General features: G+C 43.6%; 1 protein-coding gene across 5 annotated transcripts in view; it reads right to left on the bottom strand.

Moving 5' to 3' along the window:
- The window catches only part of pou6f2 (POU class 6 homeobox 2), a 652,592-nt gene that overhangs the window by 344,241 nt on the left and 283,968 nt on the right, over nucleotides 1-24,383 (bottom strand). For all 5 annotated transcript variants that reach the window (XM_069920652.1, XM_069920651.1, XM_069920654.1 and 2 more), the window contains one exon: nucleotides 21,364-21,455. In XM_069920652.1, coding sequence (XP_069776753.1) covers nucleotides 21,364-21,455 — 92 coding nt within the window. The remainder of the gene's footprint in view (nucleotides 1-21,363; nucleotides 21,456-24,383) is intronic.

Here is a 24,383-nt window from a genome sequence, read left to right as displayed (position 1 = left end):
AGGTTCATAGTCTCATCCCTCCCGACCGCCATCCTGGGTGCAGACTTCTTCCTTGCACACGGGCTTCTGGTGAACATTCAAGGTAGGCACCTGGTGGATGCCCATATCTCCAGACCATTCACCTCGACATCTCCCGCTCGGAGCAACCGCAGATGGCCACGATCAGCACACCAAGAGATGAGTTTCAGCAAATCCTGGACGAGTTTCTGACACTCCTCAAGGAACAGTTCTCCTCTGCCTCGCCACGCCACGGGGTGTTCCACCACATCCCCACCCAGGGCCCACCAATTCACGCCAAGGGTTCCACCTGACAAGCTCCAGGTGATGACGGAGTTTTCATACCTGTTGGAACTGGGGATCATTTGGCCGTCCGACAGCCTGTGGGCCTCACCGCTCCACCTGGTCCCGAAAGCTTCCAGTGGCTTGCGTCCCTGTGGAGACTATCGACGGCTCAATGAGGCAACAATTCCTGACCGTTATCCCATTCCTCACATCCATGACTTTACGGCCAACCTGCATGGTGTGAGGGTTTTCTCCAAGGTTGACCTGGTGCACAGATATCACCAGATCCCGGTGCACCCTGAGGACATACCCAAGATGGCCATCATCACCCCCTTTAGCTTGTTCGAATTCCTGCGCATGCCATTCGGGCTCAAGAACACCGCTCAGACCTTCCAGCACCTCATGGACTCTGTGGGCAGGGACTTGGATTCCGTCTTTATTTATTTGGATGACATCCTCATTGCCAGCAAGGACCAGGCACAACACAAGGCCCACCTACGTGCCTTTTACTCCCAGCTGGCTGACTTCAGCCTTACCAACAACCTGGCCAAGTGCCAGTTCGGAAAAGAGTCCATGCAGTTTCTGAGCCGAAGGAGCCACATCCGCCGCTGCAAAGGTCGCTGCTATCAGGGAGTTCCCACACTCAGACAGCCTCAAGGGGCTGCAGGAGTTCGCGGGTATGTTCAACTTTTCCAACCGCTTCATCCCTGGAGCTGCGCGCATCATGCAGCCGCTATTTGGCCTCATCGCAGCCAAGCACAAAATGCTCGCTTGGAACTCAGAAGCCTGCACCGCATTCGAGGACACCAAGGTTGCCTTCGTGAAGGCCACCATGCTTGCCCACCTGCACACCGACCTGCATATGGCATTCTCTGTTGATGCCCCTGCCACAGCCGTCAGTGCCGTCCTGGAGCAGCAGGTGAATAGACATTGGAAACCGTTGGCATTCTTCAGCCGCCCACTCTGCCCGCCGGAACGCAAGTATAGTACCTTTGACTGTGAGTTACTGGGCACATACCTGGTGGTGCAGCATTTCCGCTATTTTTTAGAGGGGAGGACTTTTACCATCTTCACCGATCAAAAATCCCTCACCCAGGTACTCGCGATGGCAAAGGATCCCTGGTCGGTCCGACAGCAGCGTCACCTCTCCTTTGTGTCGGAATTTACTAATTGACATTCCACACAAGGCAGGGAAGGTCAATGTGGTTGCTGATGCACACATGCGACCGGCCATCTGTGCGCTGATGCCCAGCCTCGACTTCGACCTGCTCGCCTGTGACCAGAAGTCTGATGAGGGCCTTCAAGACTGCTATCATGGTCCTGCAGTTCCGAGACCTCCCGACTCGGAGTGGTGAATGCCCCATCCTGTACAATATCTCCATGGGCAGCCCACGACCAGTGGTTCCCTAGCAGTGGTGAGGCAGGTCTTCTATCTCATTCACGAGCTTTCACATCCGTCCATCAGGTCCATGGTCTGGATGGTGGCAGAACAGTTCATATGGCATGGGCTGCGGAAGCAGATCACAGGATGGGCCAGAACATGCACCCATTGCCAGATATCCAAGGTGCACAGGCACACCAGGGTGCCCAGGCACACCAGGGTGCCCGTACAGGTGTTCAAGCATGTCCGAGAACGGTTCAGCCACATTCACGTGGACATCTTCGGGCCCTTATCCATTCTCCAGGGCAACCATTACCGTTTACGATGTTGGACTGCACTACTCGCTGGCATGAGGCGATCCCGATGCCAGATGCCACCACCGATTCCTGCTCCCGAGCACCGTTGCATAGTTGGGTCACCCGGTTCGGTGCCCCAGGTCACCTCACCAGTGATCGGGGTGCCCAGTTCACATCTGCACTCTGGGCATGGCACCCGCCCATCTCACATTCCCAGCGATCTGCTTTCCACGGAGTACTTATTCTTTCGGCGGGTCCTGACCACGGCACCTCTTCGGCGACCGTACAAGGTGCCGTACAGGGTTGTACAGCGTTCTGGCTCTATGTTCACGCTGGACATTGGCGGCAGGTAGGAGCTGTTTACCATGGACAGGCTGAAGCCACCGCACCTCAATCCCACTGAGCCCGTGGTTGTAGCCCAGCCCAAGAAGCGAGGCCGCCCGGTGAAAAAGGACATTGGCGCCGGTTCTGATGGGGGGGGGGGGGGTGCTGTGTGGTGGCTCACCATTAGGCAGGTGAACTGGTCCCGCTTGTAAGCCAAGTGGCAGGGCAGCTGGCCAAAATGACAGCATCGGGTGGGGGGGGGGGGTCCCTTCCTCCCAGCATGGGGCTCAAAAACCTGCGCTGGAAGACCACATGATGCCCGGGTGACGTCAGCGTCCTCCAGCGCAGTTCTCAGCCAGGTCCAGGCTGGGAGTATAAGTACAGCCCAGCAGCCTGCAATAAACTAGTCTGCTCACTGAGCTCAACCCGTCTGGTCGTGTGTGTTCTTTCAGGAGCAGGGTAGCCATCGCTACAGCACCAGAATTAAAAGAAAGGGTGGGCGAGGAATACAGACCAACAGACAAAGGGTGTTAATCATGTTAATCAGATATGGATAGGCCACAGGAGAGAGGAAAACTTAGAATTGAATGGGGGGGGGGGGGTGAAGGGTTGACACCCTGAATGCAGATCTGGGGAAAGGAGACAGAGGGAAAATGGAAGAGAAACAGAGCAGTAGGAAAGGGGGTGGGGGCTAACAAAAAGTGGAGAAGTCAATGTTAATGCAATTCAGTTGGAATTCCCATTTGCGGGTGGTCTCATTCTGGCAGTGTATAGACCAGGGGTGTCAAACTCAAATTCACAGAGGGCCAAAATTAAAAACTTGGACTAAGTCGTGGGCTAAACTAAATATTTATTGAAAATTTTCAACAACATCTGCATGTTTTCTCTTCTTTCAACATATGTAATGTTAAACTTTTTCTTATTAAAATAAATGTTTAATAATAGTTTTGGTTAAACTCTTTCCAGAAGAAGCATTAACAAATGAGAAATAAAATATAAAATAAAGTTTGCTGTAATCTTTGCGAATGCGTTGGCGCCAGCCCGTCAGCCCGCTAATCGCCCCCACCTCCTCTGTTTACTTTCATTAGCATCTGCGACCTGTCGCCCAACTCACATGTAATAAACCCCTTACGAAAAATGGCCCAACGAAAGGCAGAAAACAGGACCTTTCAAGACAGGTGGGAGGCAGACTATATGTTCATCATTTTAAAAGACTAACCTGTTTGTCTTGTGTGTGGAGCCAGCGTGTCTGTAGTTAAAGAATATAACATACAGCGACACTATGAAACGAAACACCAGGACAGGTATAAGGATCTGAACGACAAGCAAAAGCTCCAGAAGGTGGAGGAGATGAAAAGTGGGTTGGGTTAAAGGAGAAGTTATTGAGGGTGAGGACAAATTCTGCTAGCTAGAGAAAGATGGTGGTGGAGGGGGTATCATGGGTGAGGACGTTCCGCCAGCCGGAAGAGTGCACCCTCCATTGGCTGGCAGAACTTGTCCTCACCCTCACTAACTACTCTTGGACTCATCTGCCATTTGTGGCCTGCTGTAGAAGGGTCTACATTGTGACATGAGCAGCACACGAGGACCTGAGCATCTGCAAAATTATAGTGGGGTTGTGGTGCTAATACAAGAGTCAGCAAAGATCAGCATTAATCACTCCAAAAAAACAAGTTGAATTACTAAATATATTTTGTCAGCATATTCAACTAATTAGTATGAAATGATTATGAAAACATATTCAGAAATTATTAGTGTCAATGGATGTTAACATTCTTAATTGTGGTAGCTGGATTTTTCCTGGAAATTCTTGAAGGAAAACACATCTTATTATAATCATAACTCTCACATACAAATGTTTAGTTTTTGGATATAATGTTGAACAGCATTTAAAAGGTTCATTGAATTATGCTTCCAGTTTTATTGATTTGGCAAGAACATAAAATGGCCTGTAAAGTTTAGATAAACGTTGGATTTATGCAATGGTACAATCACGTATTCATCAGCTTCAGATTTTACTGATATTCAGACTTCAGGGAATTGCTAAGGTTCAAAGTAGAAGAGGCTATTTATGATGATATATAAATGGCAGATACAAGGCTGAACAAGAAATTATAGTTTGATGTTGAATCTAGCCTTAAATAGCCTGTAGAGTACACCAGAAAGATGGGGTGAAGTTACCATAGTTTGAAATTCTGGTAAATAATGGTTTTGGGATCAGTGCAATGACTATACAGGGAAGAAGGTGAATTTTTATTAATTTTAAATGTAAATATTTGCATTTAATTCATTAGAATAAGATAGTATCTTTGGAAAAAATATTTTTATAGTCAGACCTTCCCACCATCCTTCTCTCCCTGAAAACATGTATTTGAGATGTCTGATTTATTCTTAGTCTTGACAAAAAAGTGCATGATCAGTCCATGTATGGCATTCCAGATGCATTAGCAGAGAAGGCTGTGACAGATTGCTGCTCTCTTTTTGAACAAGACTTCCATATAAGCTTCACCACAGGAGCCAATCTGTTCTTGGCTGTGAACATAGTATTATGGTTCTGGGTTATCAAGATCTTTCCAAATCATCACTTGGAAACATTTGTTACAATAGTCATTTTTTGACACAATAAGTATCAGTTACTCAGGTCCTTGGGAAATGGGGGCCAAAATTCTTGTCAAAAGATGACATGATAAGTATCTAAGAATTTTCAGCTGGACTGCAAAATGTGAGTTAAGAGGAATGCAAACCACTCATTGTATTCTGAGCTCTGAGAAAGTTGAGTAAGAACTGAAGTGATCAAACATTGAACATTATTTCTCAAGTTGAACAAAGTCATTGTGCTCTGCTGACAACTGTTAGAGCCAAAATTAGATGGTAGAATATGTGCTGATTCTTCAGCAATTATTAATCAAATTAAATTTAACTCATCTAATACTTTGTTCAAGATATTCATTTATTCACAACCTTGTCAGGGTGCCACATTTTTTTCCCCAAATTTAGATCCAACAATCATCTCCCACCAAGTTGAATTAGGTGCAGTCTCCAAGTAAAACTTGATTACAATTATACATCTCTATCTTTTCTTATAACTGTTTGTTTTTTTTTTAATTTAGGATTATTTCAGGGCATAATAATAAAACTTGATGAAAGGTTGGTACAAAGTATTCAAGGATAGTAGACAGATAAGAGAGAAGACCCTGGTTTTAGACTTTTAAAATATCTAAATAGTTTGTGATGCATCTATTAGTGCAGTGATTTCTCCTGCACTGGTCCGTGGATGGAGAAGGCCAGTGAGCAAAACTGTTCTCAAATAAAATGCGAAGCATTGGCCCTGATTTTTGAAGTTAAAAATTATGGAAATTGTCTGTACACAGGTAGATCTACAATCTTCACTGTCTATAACCTCCTGTTTTGCTTCAAAATAACTAGATCTTATGTTGGTTGCAGTATCAATGTACAGGTGAGTCTTAATTTTTAATTCTGTCTGCTGATTACTGGGGCTTTCGGTGGAGGAGATGAGCAGTTTAACAGAAAAACTGATAGAGAACATAGAATCTTATAGAACAGTGCAGGTCTTTTGCCCCTTGATGTTGTGCTGATCTATATATTCCTACCAAAAATAAAATATCTAAACCCTTCCCACCTCGTAACCCACTATTTTTCTTTCATCCATGTGCTTGTTTAAGAGTCTCATGTTTCAGCCTCCACTACCATCCGTGGAAAGGCATTCCAGGTACCAACAATTCTCTCTGTAATTTTTTTTTCCCATGAAGTCTCATCTAAACTTTCCTTCCTTCACTTTGTAAAGATTCCCCCTGGTTGCTATTCCCACCCTGGGAGAAAGGCACTAGTTGTCCACCTTATCTATACCTCTCAGAATCTATTAAGTTTCCTCTCATCCTTCTTTGCTCCAAAGAGAAAAGTAATAGGTTTGCTAACCTTGCCTTATAGAAACATAGAAGATAGGAGCAGGAGTAGGTCATTCGACCCTTCGAGCCTGCTCCGCCATTCAACGAGATCATGGCTGATCTTAAAGTTCAGTACCCCGTCCCCGCCTTCTCTCCGTAACCTTTAATACCCTTATGCTGAAGAAATAGATCTAATTCCCTCTTAAATAGATTTAATGAACCTGCCTCTACTGCCCTCTGTGGCAATGAATTCCACAGATTCACCACCCTCTGGGTAAAGAAATTTTTCCTCATCTCGGTCCTAAATGGTTTGCCTATTATCCTCAAACCATGGCCCCGGGTTCTGGATATTCCCATCATTGGAAACATCCCATCTGCATCCATTCTGTCCAGTCCTGCCAGAATTTTATATGTCTCTATGAGATCCCCTCTCAATCTTCTAAACTCCAGGGAGTACAATCCCAATTTGCGCAATCTTTCCTCAGAAGTCATTCCTGCCATTCCAGGTATCAGCCTGGTGAATCGCCTCTGCACTCCCTCCATTGCAAGAACATCCTTCCTTAGATAAGGTGACCAAAACTGCACACAATACTCCAGGTGTGGTCTCACCAAGGCCCTGCACAGCTGCAGTAAGGTATCCTTGTTCCTATACTCAAACCCTCTTGATATGATGGCCAACATACCATTTGCCTTTTTAACTGCCTGCTGTACCTGCATGCTCGCCTTCAGAGACTGATGTACAAGTACCCCTAGGTCTCTCTGCACTTCCCCATCTCTTAATCTATTGCCATTCAAATAGTAATCTGCCCTCCGGTGTTTGTATTACCAAAGTGGATAACCTCACATTTATCCACATTGTAGTGCATTTGCCATGTATCTGCCCAGTCCCTCAATTTATCCAAATCACACTGGAGCTTCCTGACCCCCTCTTCCGTGTACACAACCCCTCCTAGCTTAGTGTCATCTGCAAATTTGGAGATATTACATCCAATCCCCTCATCCAGATCATTAATGTAAATTGTGAACAGCTGGGGTCCCAGTACAGATCCCTGTGGCACCCCACTGGTCACCGCCTGCCACTCAGAAAACGAGCCATTTATCCCAACTCTCTGTCTTCTACCTGCCAGCCGGTTCTCAATCCACATCAATACTTTTCCCCCAATCCCATGAGCCTTGATTTTGGAAGCCAGTCGTTTATGCGGGACCTTATCGAAGGCCTTTTGGAAGTCCAGGAACACCACATCCACTGGCTCTCCCCCATCTATTTTACCTGTCACCATCTCAAAGAATTCCAATAGATTTGTCAAGCACGATTTACCTTTTGTAAATCCATGTTGACTCCGTCCGATCCCTTCTCTGCTAGTCATATGCTCCTCTATTACATCCTTAATAATGGATTCCATCATTTTGCCCACTACTGATGTAAGGCTCACCGGCCGATAATTCCCCACTTTTTCTCTACCCTCCCTTTTTAAATAGTGGGGTAACATTAGCTACCCTCCAATCCATGGGTACTGATCGTGAGTCTATTGAGTTCTGGAAAATAATTCTTAAAGCATCTGCTATCTGAATGGCCACTTCCTTAAGTACCCTAGGATGTAGATTATCAGGCCCTTGGGATTTATCTGCCTTCAATCCCATCAATTTCCCCAAGACCATGTCCTTAGAGATACTGATTTCTTTCAGTTCCTCCCTTGCATTAGTCTCTATGTTTCCCAACATCCTTGGGAGGTTATTTGTATCCTCTCTTGTAAAAACAGAACTAAAGTAAGAATTTAATTGGTCTGCCATTTCCTTATTCCCCATTATATATTCCCCTGATTCGGACTGCAAGGGACCTACTCTGGATTTCACCAATCTTTTCCTCTTGACATATTTATAAAAGCTTTTGCAGTTGATTTTTATATTTGCCGCAAGCTTATTTTCGTAATTTATTTTTGCTCTCTTGATTAATCCCTTTGTCCTCCTTTGGTGCATCTTGAACTGCTCCCAGTCTTCAGCTGTGGTACTTTTTTTGGCCAATTGATATGCTCTCTCTTCGGACCTAATGCTGTCTCTAATTTCCCTTGTTATCCACAGTTGAGTCACCTTTTTTGGTTTATTTGCCTTTTTTTTCCTTATCAGATTTATTTTCCAATCCAGGCAACATCATGGTAAATCTTTTCTGCACCCTCTCCATAGCTTCCACACCCTTTCTATAATGAGATGACCAGAACTGAACACAATACTCTATGTTCTCACCAAATATTTGTTGAGTTGCAAACATGACCTTTCAACTCAAACTCAATTCACCTATTAATGAAACCCAGCATCCCCATGGGCCTTCTTAACTATCCTATCAACCAGCGTGGCAACCTTGAGAGCTGCATGCATTTGGACCCCAAAGTCTCTCTGTTCCTTCACAATGTTAAGGGAGATATTGCTCAGATTATCATCTATGTACAAGCCACAAAATTTTTTCTCCACAGAAATAGACTTTATTCACAATATGTATTAATAAAAGATAAAGCCTTTTCATAGGCTTAGTGTCATAAACCATATATTTCCATCAATGTACCTTGTGACCTACATTTTCTAATTACTATGGCTCCTTGCCTTTACTCCTCCCTCTATTGTTTGAGGGGGTGTATAGGGAGGGGTAGCACCTCTGGTGGGGAGGGGGCTGAGTATCCGATGGGTCTTCGACCCTTGGTGATTTAGGGGATCTATCCACCTCAGTGTATGAAGTCTGGTCCTGGTGGATTGAGCAGAAGAGACCAATTAATAGTCCTACGGTCAAGAGGACAGGCCCAACAGGCATTGTGGAGTGCTAAGAGCACAAGACATTTAGACGTCCTGGTCATCCAATACAGCAAGAGAAGTATCCAGCCGTAACGATTACCTGTGCCACTGTTTCAAGGTCTCTTTTGCTGAGAGTGGGATCATCCCTGTGCAACAGTTGTTCCACTTAAAACTCCATCACACACAGGTTTCTATTGTGTGATTCAGTTAACCCAACTCATTAAGTCCTGCGGTGATGGGGGAATGGCGATGCAACAGGTGGAGATAACCACTGGTAGTTGTATTCACAAACCTGTACATCGGCAGCCTTTGGATCAATGGATGTTCGTCTCTGTACCCGGGGCAGCAGAGATATCCAGCAGTATCCAGGATGACCGGGCATTCTTTTTTTAGGACAGTATTGGTCACCCTCACTTTGGGGAAAGTACCCCAAACATTGTCTGCCCCACAACAGCATCTGGCCAGCTAACCACAGCTGGCAGATCATCTCTTTAGTGGTCAACATAAAAGAAAACTAATTTTTGGAGCCTGGAATGTCCGCACCTTGTTGGATAGAGACAAAGTCTCTATGCCTTTCAGGCAAGGCCTGAAAGACAAACAGCACTCACAGGTGCTGAACTTCACCATTATCGCATTGACATCACTGCACTTAGTGGGACCAGGCTTGCAGACGAGGGTTCATTTCAGGAAACAGCGAGTTGATATACGTTCTTTTGGAAAGGAAAACCACGGGCTGACAACAGGAGTAGGTTTTGCAATAAAAACTGCTCTGCTGAGAACATCCCTACCCAACCCACTGGAATCAATGTATCATGAAGTTCTGCTTTACTGTCATTAGGTCCTGGCATATCACCATTGTCAGTGTCTATGCACAAATTGTCATGAGTTCAGACGAAGACAAGGGAAGTTTCTATGAGAACCTGGACCAGACTATTTGGACAACCCCTGCCAGTGACAAACTCATCATCTTGGGTGACTTCAAAGGGGAAAGATAGTGACAACTGGGATGGAATCCTTGGGAGACATGGAGTGGGAAAACCAATTAGTAATGGCCTGCTGGTTCTAAGTAAGAGTGCCGAGCACAAACTCTGCATCACTTAGCATGACGACAGACTTACAAACAAGTACAAAACAACTTGGATGCATCCTAGGACCAAACACTGGCACCTACTTGACTATGCCAGGGTGACCTTCAAGACGTCACCATCACTTGGGCCATGCGAGGTGCTGAGTGTTGAACAGGTCACAGGCTGATTCAGTCAGCCCTCAACCTGCACATAGCCTCTGCATCATAAACAATCAAAGACTGTCAGAATGTCATTCAACATCAACAGATTGCAAGATCCAGGTCAAGTCCAACATTTTCAAGATGTAGTTAATGAAAAGCTTTCCAGTAATTCACCACTTGTGGGAGCCAGTTCAAAGATGTTGTCATGCAGACTGCAACAACAATACTTGAATGAAAACCAGAGTACATTAAGATTGGTTTGAGACCAATGAAAACCATGAGACCATTTCAGCAGTCCTTTGGGCCAAGAACCAAGAATGGCAAAATGACCCACCAACTGATTCAAAGAAAGACAAGTTTAAACATCTGCAGTCTAAAGTACAGGCTGAACTGCGAGAAATGAGGGACAAGTGGTGGCAGAGGAAGGCTGACCAGCTGGAATACTATGCAGACATGCATGTCACCAGAGAATGTTTTAGCACCATAAAGTCAGTTTATGGTCCTTCTAAATCAGGATACTCCCCCTTGCTGTCATCTGACGGGTCAAGCCTGATGAGAGACCAGGGATGACTGAAAAACTGCTGTATAAAATCTCTCATGACTGGAGGGAGAACATACGCTTTTATTAGCTTATAACTGAGGGTATGGTCTTACAGTGGTCTTCAGAGGGGCTCAGGGTTTGGATGGGAAGCCATATGGTAGATGGGGGCAAAGCTAGTATTCAGTATGACACACCACTAGTGAATCTCAGTTCACTGCATTCACCCCTTCCTGCAGAATTTAGGGTCTTCACAGTCACTATGGAGTTGCCAAGCTGATGAGGTCTGTCCTGATCTAGAGCCATCGAGGCTAGGATCCTGGAAATTCCATACTCCTCACTCGAGCAGCCCCTACCATCTTGGGTTGCCCACGGGTAAGATGGCATCTATCTCATGGTGTGGAAAGATGGCCACCCTCCTTCCTCCTCTGACGATGATGACCGCCAAGCCTTTACACTCTGTTTCCTCATTGCTACCCTCTGTCAATATGTAGTGCAGCAAGTGGGTTCGGGGGAATTTGGGGTAGATGGCTTGGGGCTGGAATTGGATTTGGATTCGGGAACGGTGCAGGCCGAGGGCTTCCCTGGGCTTCCCCTTGCGTGGTCAACCCTTGCCCAATGTCGTTTCTTGCCACAGCTGGAACACAGAGTCTTTAGCCGGGCAATGAGATTGGGGATGTTGGCTCTTGCCACAGAAAAAGCACTCCCTACTAATATAGGAAGCGACAGCCGTTAGGGGTGGGGTAGTGAGAGCAGCCACTCCTTGGAAGGGGTCACCTGGGTGAACGAGCTCGCTGGGTTTGAGGTAATCGTTCTCAAGCTTGGTCTGTTCCAATGATTTGGCCAGTTCAATGTGGCTAGACAGGTCCTTCTTACCCGACTCAATCAGTCGCTGCCTCATGTACCTCGAGCAGACCCCCGCGACTAGAGTGTCTTGGATTTGTTCTTTTTCACAAATGCAGCCTGCAGCTGTTTCATACCTATACTTCTTGGCAAGCATCCACAGATCCAGCAGGTAGTCATCGACGGTCTGTCTCAGCCATTGGTGATGTAGAGCGAGTCAGTGTCTTACTCGGACCTCGCTTTGCGACTTCAGGTACCTAGCCTTCAAGCATCGATGGCTGCATCATATATAGTGCAGTTCCTATCCTCAAATCAAGTACTGACCTTCTGAGTTCATTGGTGAGGAAGACATCTCTGGTCACGTTCACGTAGAGATGGAAACAGTCTAGCCAGAACGTGAACTCCTCAGCTGCGTTGGGGGACAGAAGGTCTATCAGCAGTGTACCTGGCTTCAGTAGTGCTTCCATCGTATAGAGAGTAAACTAATAAAATTGTCGTGTGAATAAAAGCTCTCACAACTGGAGGGAGAACATATGCTTTTATTAGCTTGTAACTGAGGGTAGGGTCTTACAGTGGTCTTCAGAAGGGTTCTGTGTTTAGGCAGGAAACCAGGGTTATATATGGGTAGATGGGAGTGGAGCCAACCATCAGTATAACACATCACCAGTAAATCTCATTTCACTGCAACCGCTGGGATGAACACTTTTCCAATCTACTCAATAGGCTGTTGACAGTTCATCCTGATGTCTTACAGAACATCCCTCAGCAGCAAATCCTGGATAACCTAGACCTATCGGCCTTAACTGATGAGATCAATAAAGCGATCTCACAGATGAATTGAAATAAAGCATCAGGGCAGGATGGTATTCTTGCTGAGATCAACAAAGCTCTAAGTTCAAACGCATTACAGACATCCTGGAAGACATCTGGATCACAGAGGAGATGTCTGATGACTTTCACGATGCCCTCTTCGTGGCTCTCTACAAAAATAAAGGAAGCAAATCAAACTGCAGAAACTACAAGGGTCCATTGCAGGCAAGATTTTCACCTGCATTCTCCTGAACAGACTTGTCACTGACTCAAAAAGGAATCTCCTGGAGGCGCAGTGCAGCTTTCAGCCAGAACTGAGTACAGTCAACATGTTATTTACTGTGAAACAAGTTCAAGTGAAGAATATTGAGCAGAACAAGCCTCTTTACTCTAAATTCATTGACCTGACAAAGGTATTTGACACTGTAAGCAGGGAGGTTCTCTGGATCATCCTGAGATGTTAGAGATGCCCAAGGAAATTTATACAAATGATTCAGCTGCTCCTTGACAGAATGACAGGACAGGGCCTCTGCAGTGGTGACACATCAGCTGCATTTGCTGTTTCTAATGGGGTGAAGCAGGGTTTTGTACTTGCTCCCATTTTGTTCAATCTGTTCTTCAGTTGCAAGTTGTCACGTGCTGTCCAAGGTTTGGAGGAAGGAGTGTACATCAGGCACCGACTGGATGGCTCCCTCTTTGACCTTCACTGCTTGAACACATGGACGAAATGTCTCGACACAGTCATTCAAGAAACACTTTTTTGCTGATGACTGCATGCTCTTGGTGCACAAAGATAGTGATCCAGTTAATGATGAACAAATTCTCAGATGCTGCTATGCTCTTTGGCCTGACCATCAACCTGAACAAGACTGAAGTACTGCCAAACACAAACATCATAGTACGAAAAATCACTGTTGATGACACCCAACTGACAAATGTAAACAGCTTCAAATACTTGGGGAGCATAATCTCGAGCGATGGGTCTTTGGACAAAGAAATTGACTCCAGGATCACCAAGGCCACCAGGCTCTGGGGAGGCTGCGTACCACAGTGTTCAATCAACACAACGTTCGCATCTCCACAAAGCTGATACAGAGCTGTGGTAATCTCTTCTCTCTGATATGGATGCGAGACCTGGAGTCTGAACTGACGTCACATCGAACAACTGTAGAAATTCAACATGTGTGCCTTCTGTTCTATCCTTGGCATCCGTTGGCAAGACCATGTCTCCAACCTGGAAGTCTTGGGTCATGCGAAGTCCACAAGAATTGAGTCCCTGATTATCAGAGCCCAGATGCGGTGGATGGGACACATCATCAGAATGGATGACCATCGTATGCCTCACTAGCTGCTCTATAGTGAACTGAAGACTGGAAGGAGACCTCAAGGTCATCCACTCAAGCGCTATAAAGACGCTGTGAATGAAACTCTATGCTACTGTGGCATCCAGCCAAGAGAACTAGAAGCTGCGGCTGCTGACAGATCCCATTGGCAAACCTTGTGTTTCAAAGATGGGCGCTGCCAAAAACTGATGAAAACCGTGAACGGTGCACAAAGCAGCAGCCATGGTTATTACAAAAAATGGACTTCCAGTGCCCCCATTGTGCTAGACTTTGTGCTTCCAGATTGAGACTGCAAAGTTACCTTCGAGTCCACAGACAAACTGCTCAACAGTGTGTTTTCTTTGAACAGAAGGACAACCAATATTAATTATTTGAGAGGCTTCCCTTCAGTCTTTGCCTCTCAATATGATAGAAGGACTCTAGACTGTGGTCATTCCCTACAGCCCTTGGATTGTCTGCACCAAGCCTCAATTCATACAGGAGCATGTGCTCCTGTAGCCTGAAATGTGCTAGTTGGCAGCATTCCCTCACCAACATCTCAGTGTAATGAGAGACCAGCTAGTTTCAGGCCAACCAAAGGTTGATGATCTTCTAGCAGCTCTGGATGTCTGTCTCTGTAGGTGTCTCCAGGAACAGCCCATAGATCAGAGAGCTTCCTCTGTAATGCCACTGCTGAGGATGAACTCTGAGAAAGTTCTCTGATCAGAAAGTCCTGTAAAATATAATGTACATAGCCCAGTACATGTCAGACAAAACTTGGACAAAAACCGTTCCCACCATCAAGAAAATCTACGTGGAACACTGCAGTCGGACAACAGCACCAATTATCAAGGATCCACACCACCCGGGACATGCTCTGTTCTCATTGCTGCCATCAGGAAAGAGGTATAGGTGCCACAAGACTCATACTATCAGGTTCAGGGGCAGTTGCTACCCCTCCACCATCAGACTCCAAAACAACAGAGTCAATCAGATACTCATTTAAGGACTCTTACTTGGCACATTATTTATTACTAAATATTTTTTTTCTGTACTCCATGGTCAGTTTGTTTACCTTTCTTTCTTTACATTTCTCTCTCTTGTACATGTAGCTTTTTTCTATTGATCCTCTGTATGCCCTTCTGCAAGGATGACTGAACTGTCCTCTTCCATAAGGCTGTGAATCACAGAGCTCCCTCTGTGATCCTTTTGGAAGAAGTATGTGCACATCTCATCCTGCCCAACTACGCGAACTCTGGATCAGAAGATGATTTTGGAGGTCTCTGAGGTGAATTGCATAGCCTGCCTGCTCTTCACCACTTGGAATTCCTCTCTCACATCCACTCCTCTCGTCTACAGAAGGAGGAGTTGCTGCATGTCAGACTGGAATTGGCGCAGTTCCCTCTGCCTTTGTCTTGCTCTCTGAAAACCTCTGAGAAGAAGGAACCTTTTGATGTTCTTCTTGGTCACTTCCCAGCAGTTCACTGGGAAATCAGAGTTTCACGGTTCTTCAACCTGCATATTCCTTCTTCAGTTCTTCTATGTTCCCTGGGGTCAACAGCTTCACGTTCATCTTCCATGTTCCTCTGCATGCCTTCTGTTCCTCCTGTAGGTGACATGAGGTGCTAAAGAGGCAGTTTTCAGAGAGAACACCTGCATGACTTCAGTGGTTCTCACTCTGATGGCCTTTGACATAAAGAGGAAGTCTATCTGAGACCAGGTTGAGCCATCTGATATTGACCAGGTGGTTACGAATTTGTCTCCCCGCAGCAGGATATCCTGTCTGGATGCACGACAACTGTTCCCTCCCAACCATACAGACAACCCACAAGGCCACCATAGCAACCACCTCTGGAAGTTCCTGAGGTGTTGCAGTCTACACTCTTGAATGAACATCACATTTGTCTTGATTTTGGTATTGTATTGCAAGGCATTTACACATCATGTCATGTGTTTGACATTGCACATGTTGAGGATTGCTAATTTAATCTCCATTGTTGTTTATTGGCATCTCTAGTTCGCAATCTTGACAGTCCAGTGTCAATCAGCCTGAGCCTTCATGTCCTTAGTTAAACATGGTGCAGGAAGGAAGATGTTAGCTACAATAAGCGAGGGTTTCTTTAGAGAGGACAAAGATTGGTTGAGTACCACCTGGACACTTCAAACTAGTCTTCATTTCTTTGGTCAATTTCTAGAGCCCCAGAAAATCTGGTCCGCTCAAGTAAAAAATGAAAACATTAAAGATAGATTGGAAATAGCTTATTAAACTTCTCTGAAGGATGTAAATTGCAGCAGTACATTATCACCCATAACAAATGATGAAAATCTAGTTTTTTTTATTCAGTAAATTTCTCCCGAGCATCTGATAGATTAACCGTGGTATTGGACAGACTGGAGCTGGGTTGTACTTTCACCCAAAATAACAGATGTTCTTTACCACACTTCTTCCAGTGCCTCTATCTGCATCATTATGTATAATTTTGGAATAAATTTTTAAAAATGAAAAACGATCCATTTCATAATTCCTAATGTTTTTGAAGGCTGTGGTTGGCAAGGGTTTGGAATAGAGTTCAGGAAGAACATGTCCAAAGCAGACTGCATTGTCAACTAGAGGGTGAGAAAATTAAAGTTCTTGGGAGTCACTATCTCAGAGGATTGTTCCTGGAGATAACACACCAATGGCGTCTTGAAGAAAGCATGTCAATGCCTCTACTTCCTCAGGTGTTTGTGGATGCTTGGCATGACATCAAAACCTTGGAAAATTTCTACAGATGTGTGGTGGAAAATGTGCCCATATCTAGAAAATGGTAATAAGAATCTTGACGGAAGACCAAAATCCAAAGCAAAAACAGAATACCTGACAAAATACTTACCTTGTCCTCATATCAAGGCCTGATTTGGGGACATCAATACCCTTGAATGAAAAGACCTGCAAAAGATAGTGGGCACAGCCAGGATATCAAAAGCAAAACCCTCCCCACCATTGAGAACAACTATAAGGAACGCTGCTGTTGGAGAGCAGCAGCAATCATCAAGGATCTATACCACCCCGCACATCTCTGTTCTCATTGCTTCCATCAGGAAAGAAGTTTAAGTGACATAAGACTTGCACCACCAGGTTCAGGAACAGCTGCTACCCCTCCATCCTCAGACTCTTCAAGAATAAAATCAATCAGGGATTAATTTAAGGACTTTTACTTTTGCACTTTATTGATTCTTTTCCTCTCTGTATTCCACAGCCAGTTTGTTTACATTTCTATATTGGTTTTAAAATACATATGTTGTGTACAGCTTTTTCTTGCACTTCCAACAAGTGATAATTCTGCCATGTCCGCAGGAAAAAAAGAATATCAGGGTTGTATGAAATCTAAATCTGAACTACTAAACATTATTCTTATTGATTGGAATTTAATCTCAGCTCAGCTCACAAACTTTCTAGAATTCTGTAAATATATTCAGTTCCCAAGGTAAATATTTTGTCGGGTATTTTGTTTTTGCATTGGATTTTGGTCTTCTGTCAAGAGTCTTATTACAAGTTTCTAGATTTTTCCCATCCTGCTGATATACATAAAGGTAATACTTAAAATTGGAATTCATTTGGTGAGCAGGTGACTTGTCTCACAATTACATCACCATCCATCTCTTGAGATACCTCACTAATGGCAAGAAAACAATTTAAAATATAAATAAATATCCCAATCTCTCAAATGAAGCCAGATTTGAGATATCTCAAATGGTGTGAATAAACTAAAGGGGCATAAAGAAAACTAACATTGGTGCCCTTGAATTGACTATGTCAACTGTATGTTCAGTAAAAGGGTCAGAGCAGATCAGCAACTTACCAGCTAAAAAACTTCAACAATTGTTTTTTTTCCTCGAAGCACTGAGAATTCAGCATTGGCATCATTTCATGCAGTTATTTCCCTCTGCACATTGCTATGCTGTGGCTGAAATCCAGATTGTTAATTGTGCTATGGGTTATATTAGTATGGTTATGGATAAATATGTCTTTAAAAGAGATAGATTGTGGGGGTTTAGTGTGGGTCACTTCACAAACAGATTAACACTTCACAAAAGACATCTCATTTAAAATACAAGAGCTTTGCTGACGCTCAACGTTGAGGCTCTGGTTGGCTTTTCAAAAGCAATGAAGAATGCTGATCTATTGTGCATGGGCAATAAAGTCCAGGCTCAGAAATACTGACAAGATCTTTCAAAGATTGGGTTTGGAGCCTTGGGAGAGGTTTTTGATTTTTACAAGCAGAAAGGGGGGAAAAAACCCAGGATTTTTTTCTGAGAAAGAGAGAGTGAAAGTGAGTGAGTGAGTGTGAGTGTGAGTGTGAGTGTGAGTGTGAGTGTGAGTGTGAGTGTGAGTGTGAGTGTGAGTGAGGGGGGTGAAGGGAGGGAGAGTTCTACAGTAGGAAAGCTGATAGGCTTGTTGAAAAACCCTTGTAGTCCTTACAAGAGGAAATGGCTGGCTAGAGTGTTTCTCCTGAAATGAAGGAAACAAGAGGAACTCTGTGGTGACCTGGAAGAAGAGGTTATCGTTTGGAAAACCCTGATGGGGCAAGTTTCTTCAGCAAGACACTGAAGTGACTGATCGGAGGAAATCAGTTGGAGTGTGTCCAACAAGCAACAAATTTCTCTCTGAAACCAACAAGAACCTTCCTGAGCAGTAACCATTTAATTTTAAGCACCAGAGTCTGGTGAAAATTCATAAATGTTAAATTCTGTGCACAGTATGAGAATTGTCTTATACCGGTGAACTTGGAGAAGTGAGATTGGACTGTGAAACAAAGAACTTTCCTGAACATGTACTTATTACATACATATGTATAGAAGGAGTTAAGTTAATAGTAATAAGTTTAAGTCTGATCTTGTCATTATGTTTAAAGAAAATTAAAAGCAATTTTGTTTAAGTAACCATTGTCTTGGTGAATTTCTATTGCTGCTGGGTTTTGGAATCCTCTGGGCTCGTAACAATTAAATTTTGTATATCCTGTCATGTGAAATCAATATGAATTGCTGGGAAACTGTTAAAAAGCTTAGAAACAAAACTGTAATATGACAAAAAATGGAGCTGCAAAGGTAATGGTGCAGAAAAACCTCTGGTATCCAGAATTCAAGCAACTGGCAAAAAAAAAATTGAAGAAATAAATTTTAAAATTTAAAATAAATAAGAACAAAATAATAGATTAAAAACACACAAGTTTAAAATTGTAAAAGTAAATGTTCTCTGAATTAACACATAAACCTTTGGTGAAGATGGAAGCAAATATTCAGCATGTGGCGTGCTCATAGCATTGTGAAAAAGCAATGGTGTTTCCCAGGATGAAGAGTTGGTTGACTCTCTTATTCCTGCTTAGTAAGTTGCCCGGTCAGATGCTTTATCTGTAAACTTGGTGGGGTGGGGGGGAGTATTAATTATCTATAATTTTATTCTTCGTCTTTCGGATGGTTTGGTGAAGGGGGAGGAATCTGCAGATTCAGTGACAGTTAAATGTATTCAAACAATGTGACTCAAAATAAAGTGCATTAAGGTTGATATATTCATGCAAGTAAAGTTTGTTCAGTATAAAAACAGTATAGTACTTTTGACTTTCAAACTGTTTATTCTTAATTCAACTATATTAGTTGAATTAAACAATCGAAAAATACACCTATTGGCATCTACCAATCCCTAAAGGTGCTGGATACCAGGGGTTTTACTGTCCTATATTTGTTCTATTTCCTTATTGCTGTAGACCTAGTGCTTAGCTCATTTACAGTTCTCAAAGCATTCAATTGTTCTCAGTGCAAGATGAGTTTGGCTGCTTCTCAAACTGGAATGCCATATATTTATTGGTTCAAGCTGATTCAAAAATGGGTCTCCCATTCCACAATAATGGATAAATGTCCCCAGAATCCTGTCAATATAACAATGCCACCATTCAATCTCAAATCTTAAAAAGTTTTCAATCTATATTATTTTTATTATTATGTGATTCTGATTGACAGAGGAACACTATGAGCCATAATTTGATGGTTACAGAGAAATACAAGGAACAAAGGAATCAGTAAGCCAATCCCTCTATTGAGTCTATTCTACCATTTAATAAAATCATGGTTGAACCAACCTTGTCCTCAAATTATTTTCCTCATGCTCTCCTGAAACATCCTTACTCCAGAATAGGCAAAATATCTGTCAACTTCTGCCTTGAATATATCCAAGGACTCCATCCCTACCACTCAATATGGTAAAGAATTCCAAAGACTTGCCATTCTGTGAAAAAAAATCAATTGTTTCTTACCTCTATCTCAAATAGGCAATGATATTGCCTCACAGTTTGATCTTGCTGTCCCATGCTATCTATGCAAGGTTTGCATGTATTTTCCTTTGACTGAAAGGGTTTCCCCTCGTGCTCTGGTTTCCTCCCACATCCCAAAGACATGTTTATTGGTAGGTCAATTGGCTAATATATAAATTATTAGTAGGCTGTAGGAAAATTAAGGTAGAGTTGATAAGCATTTGATACAAAGCAGCTGAATGAAAATAATTGGTGAAATGGTGTTGATGGGATTACTCTGAGTTCTTGCATATTATAATGTTACGTATTTTTTACCTTTTATTTTCCTTGATTTTTTTTTTTGCCAGTTCCTTGAGGCTGCCAGTTGCTTGAATTCCAGATAACAGGGTTTTTTTTTTTAACTGTAACTCACTTTTATCACAGTAGAAATATGAAAAAAATGAAATGGCCATTGTCTTATTCTGAGGTTTAGCTTAATATACATGTTTTGCTTAACTTAGTCACTGAATAAAAAGGGGAAGCTCTTTTTATTTTGTTTGTGACCAAACAAATTTGATGCATGAAATATCTTAGAAATCTGACAGAAATCAAAGGCTCCAAATCTCCTGATGGAAATGTGATATCTGCTCACTTTGAAGATGAGAAGTCGTAAAGGATTATATCAGCCTTGACTGTCCCCAATCAAGGTAATTGGGAGGAGAGATGTACAGAAGAAACCAAAACTTGACTACTTCATAGGGATAGGGCTAATAAACGATGAGCTGAGTCTGAATGGGGCCAGAGCCAAAAAAAAGTTGAGAATTGCTGAGCTAGTTGACATTGTGGGCAAGGAGTCTAATGTTGATTTTGGAGTACAATGAAGTAAAGCATGCATGCAATAACATCATTCCCAAAGTATACCATATTGAACTGGCATGAACCACCCATGCAGTGTCAACTTGGTGTTTTAAATGATGATGAATAACCAAGCTCCAATCTGTGGATTATAGAAAGAGGTGCTAAAAAGGGTATTCAGGGCAAATGAAAGTAGCTATTGGTGAATTCAATAGATAAGTGTAGTACCAAAGGAAAGGCTGTCATTTGAACTGATCGACAAACACTCAATGAGGACAAGCAGTTCCTGATACAAATAGGTGGACACTCGGTTGCCTGTGTTAGCAGAAACAAATCTACATCATTGCTTCACATATGTACAGTGATAATGCATTTGTAGAAATATTATCCTGTTTAACTAATAAGCACAATCAGTTGTGAAAGGCACATGTGCAATATTTTGAATAGAGATGTCTTACAAACAAATTAATTTGCATACATTCAGAAACAAATGCAGATGATCTGGGATCCGTGTAAAGTTGTAACTACCAACCTGTGCTCCAACTGTAAAGGAGGGATGTGTTTGGCTAGGTTGGTGTTGGTCAGGTGTGCCAGTTTCCGAATGTGTATTGCTTCCTCTGGCCCCTGCAACCCAAAGAGAAACTCCATTAAGTATCCAACAAAATGATGCTTGATATTCCCATCCTGTAGTTTTATTGAAAGACTGGCATTCAGCTGGTTGGTGATAGGATCAAAAAATTACTACAGCACAGTTAGAGACAATTTGGCCCATCATATTTATGCAGAGCATTCCAGTTGGCCTCATTCCCTTCTCTTTGTCTTGAGAGTTCACAAATTGTTTTCCTCAAGTAAATACACATTTAATTTTGAACACAATGACTGACTGCATCATCCTAATACGCAGGGAATTTAAACTGCATCCACTCAGTTTAAGTTCCCCTCAAATCACCCCTGTATCATTTGTCTTTTTAAGAGTTATTTGGACAGACGTATGGATAGGAAGGTTTTAGAAGGATATGAACCAATTACAGTTAATATGATCAGCCAGATGTTAACCTGATTGGCATGGATTAATTGGGCTGTAGGACCTATTCCCTTCTGTATGGGTCTATTATCTTATCTTATCTATCTTATAGAATTATGATCAAATGCTCTTCCACTGAAGCTTTGATCACCAATCCAGGCTCATTTTCCAATATGAGGTCCAGTATGTCCCCTTCCCTGGTGAGAATATCTAAAGGTAAAGGTTCCATTATTGTGACGTTATACTATATTTAGAATGTAAACATACATGAAATTCTTTAACTTTGTCTACTGTAAGGAAAACAAAGGGTCACCACTTTGTCAAGTGCACCTCACAGAAATGAGGCCCCAGCAAGGAATGAACTTGAACCCCTGGTTTACAAGATAGTGCTCTAACCACTTGTGCTGAACTGCTGTACACTCATTTATCTGTCTCCACCCTGCTATGTGACTGTACCCGTGGTTCCTCCCTCTTGACCCTGTAAAAAGGCTCCAACACCATTACACCTCCCCAGAAAGCCTGAGTCACAGCATAGGATGATCTTCGTTTACTGTAAATAAAAGCTTATTGTTCTTTAACCCCAGCCTTTTGAGTTATTGATAGAAAAAATTATTGTAAATAAATTTGTTGAGCTAACGATGGAACAATTCTTGAAGTCTGATAAGTTGGAGATCGATCCACAATCACCAGAGCCTCAGACTGCTTTGAACTCTGGCTACATTATTTTGAAGGCTTTCTGTAAAATTCCTCCAGGATCATGGCCACGGAGGCAAACAAGCTGCACCTACTCTTCTGGGTCAGACATTGAGTATTCCTGATAATCAGGAACACCTCAATGTACGAGGAGGAAATGAACATACTCAAGCACCAGTACCAGGAGAAAGTCAATGAGGCACATACTGGCTACCTGCAGACAGTGACCAGGTGAATCAAGAGACGAGTTTCTCCGTGCCCTGTGTGGACTCGCATGAGTGTGCAACTTCCAGTTAGTGTCAGCCATCCAAAACATGGAAGACATAATCTGGGACACCTATGTTGCATGAGTCAGGTCGGACTATGTGCAACAGAGGATACTCGAGCAGAGTAAGTTGGAATTAAAAGGGGTGATTGACCTCATGAAGTTGCTGGATATGGCCCTTCATAATATGGAAGCTTACTTGGTGAATGGCGCTGGGTCCACAGGGGGCCTCTATCTTGGAACATGGGTTTACAGGCCAGCAGTCTGCTACCACATCTGATGAATGAGCCCACCACAGCCACGGTCTCCCAGGAGGACTACTACTTTTGTGGCCAACCAAAGCACCCCCGAAATCGATGCCCGCCGAAATACACAATGTGCTTGAAGTGCAGAAAGAAGGGACACTACATGGTAGTATGTTGATCATAGCCACTTTCCAGTCCCAGTGCCACCACGTGCGCAGCATGAGGGTCGCAATCTTGGCCACTGTCATCTCTTGGAGACTACCATGCCACAACATGGAGGCCGCCATCTTGGATCCCTCCAACTTCTTGGGATGACTATGCCGCTGCAGGGGCACCACCATCATTCTTCTAGACTATGAGTCAGCACGGGCCAGACCATGAACCGACACTGGCCTCTGTGGTACTAGATCAAAGTAGCCCTCCCTCTCATTGCAGATATGGTCAGTCAAATTGCCCAATATCGTATGTTCTTCATAATCGATCTGAAATCCGCCTACCACTAGCTCCCCATCTGCACGGAGGTCTGCCAGTTCACCGTCTTTGAGGCAGATGGCCACCTCTACCACTTCCTCAGTGTCCCCGTCTGATGCCAACTTCCAGAAATTTCTCACAAGTGCCAAATACCTAAACCTAACCTACAACAGGGATAAATGTGTTTTCTGCACTTCTCATCTAGCGATACTTGTCTGTGTTGTGGAGAATATAGTCATTGGCCCTGACCCTAACCGTATGTGCCCCCTCCCCCACAGTCTCAAGCCCTGAAAGGTGCCTGGGATTCTTTTCCTACTACGCCCTAATTATGCAGACCAAGCCTGCCCCATTATCAAGTCTGCATCCCTCAAAGCCCATGCAGCCTTCAGTCACATAAAAGAAGACATCGCTAAAGCTGTAATGTACACGTCTCCGTTTCAGGTGGAAAGCGACACATCCAATTTCGCCCTGGCTGCCAACCTTAATCAGTCAGGTTGGCCTGTGGCTTTCTTCTCCTATACCTTCCAAGTGCCTGAAGTACGACACTCCTCCATTGAGAAAGAGTCTCAGGCAATAGTTAAGGATGTGCAGCACTGGAGGTATTACCTGACCAGCAGATGTTTTACCCTGCTCATGGACCAATGGGCCATGGCATTTATGTTTAACAACAAACAGAAGGGTAAGATAAAGAATGATAAAATTTTGAGGCTGAGGATCGAACTCTCCACCTATAAATTATGATAGGCCCGGGAAGCTCAACAAAACCCCAGTTGCTCTGTCCTGAGGGACATGTGCCAATGCACAGGCAGACCACCTTAAAACCCTCCATAATGACCTCTGCCACCCTAATGTCA

Source organism: Narcine bancroftii, chromosome 2 (assembly GCF_036971445.1).
Source record: "Narcine bancroftii isolate sNarBan1 chromosome 2, sNarBan1.hap1, whole genome shotgun sequence".
Lineage (NCBI taxonomy): Eukaryota > Metazoa > Chordata > Chondrichthyes > Torpediniformes > Narcinidae > Narcine > Narcine bancroftii.
The sequence above is the reverse complement of the archived record's forward strand: the minus strand, read 5'-3'. Positions and strand labels throughout refer to the sequence as shown.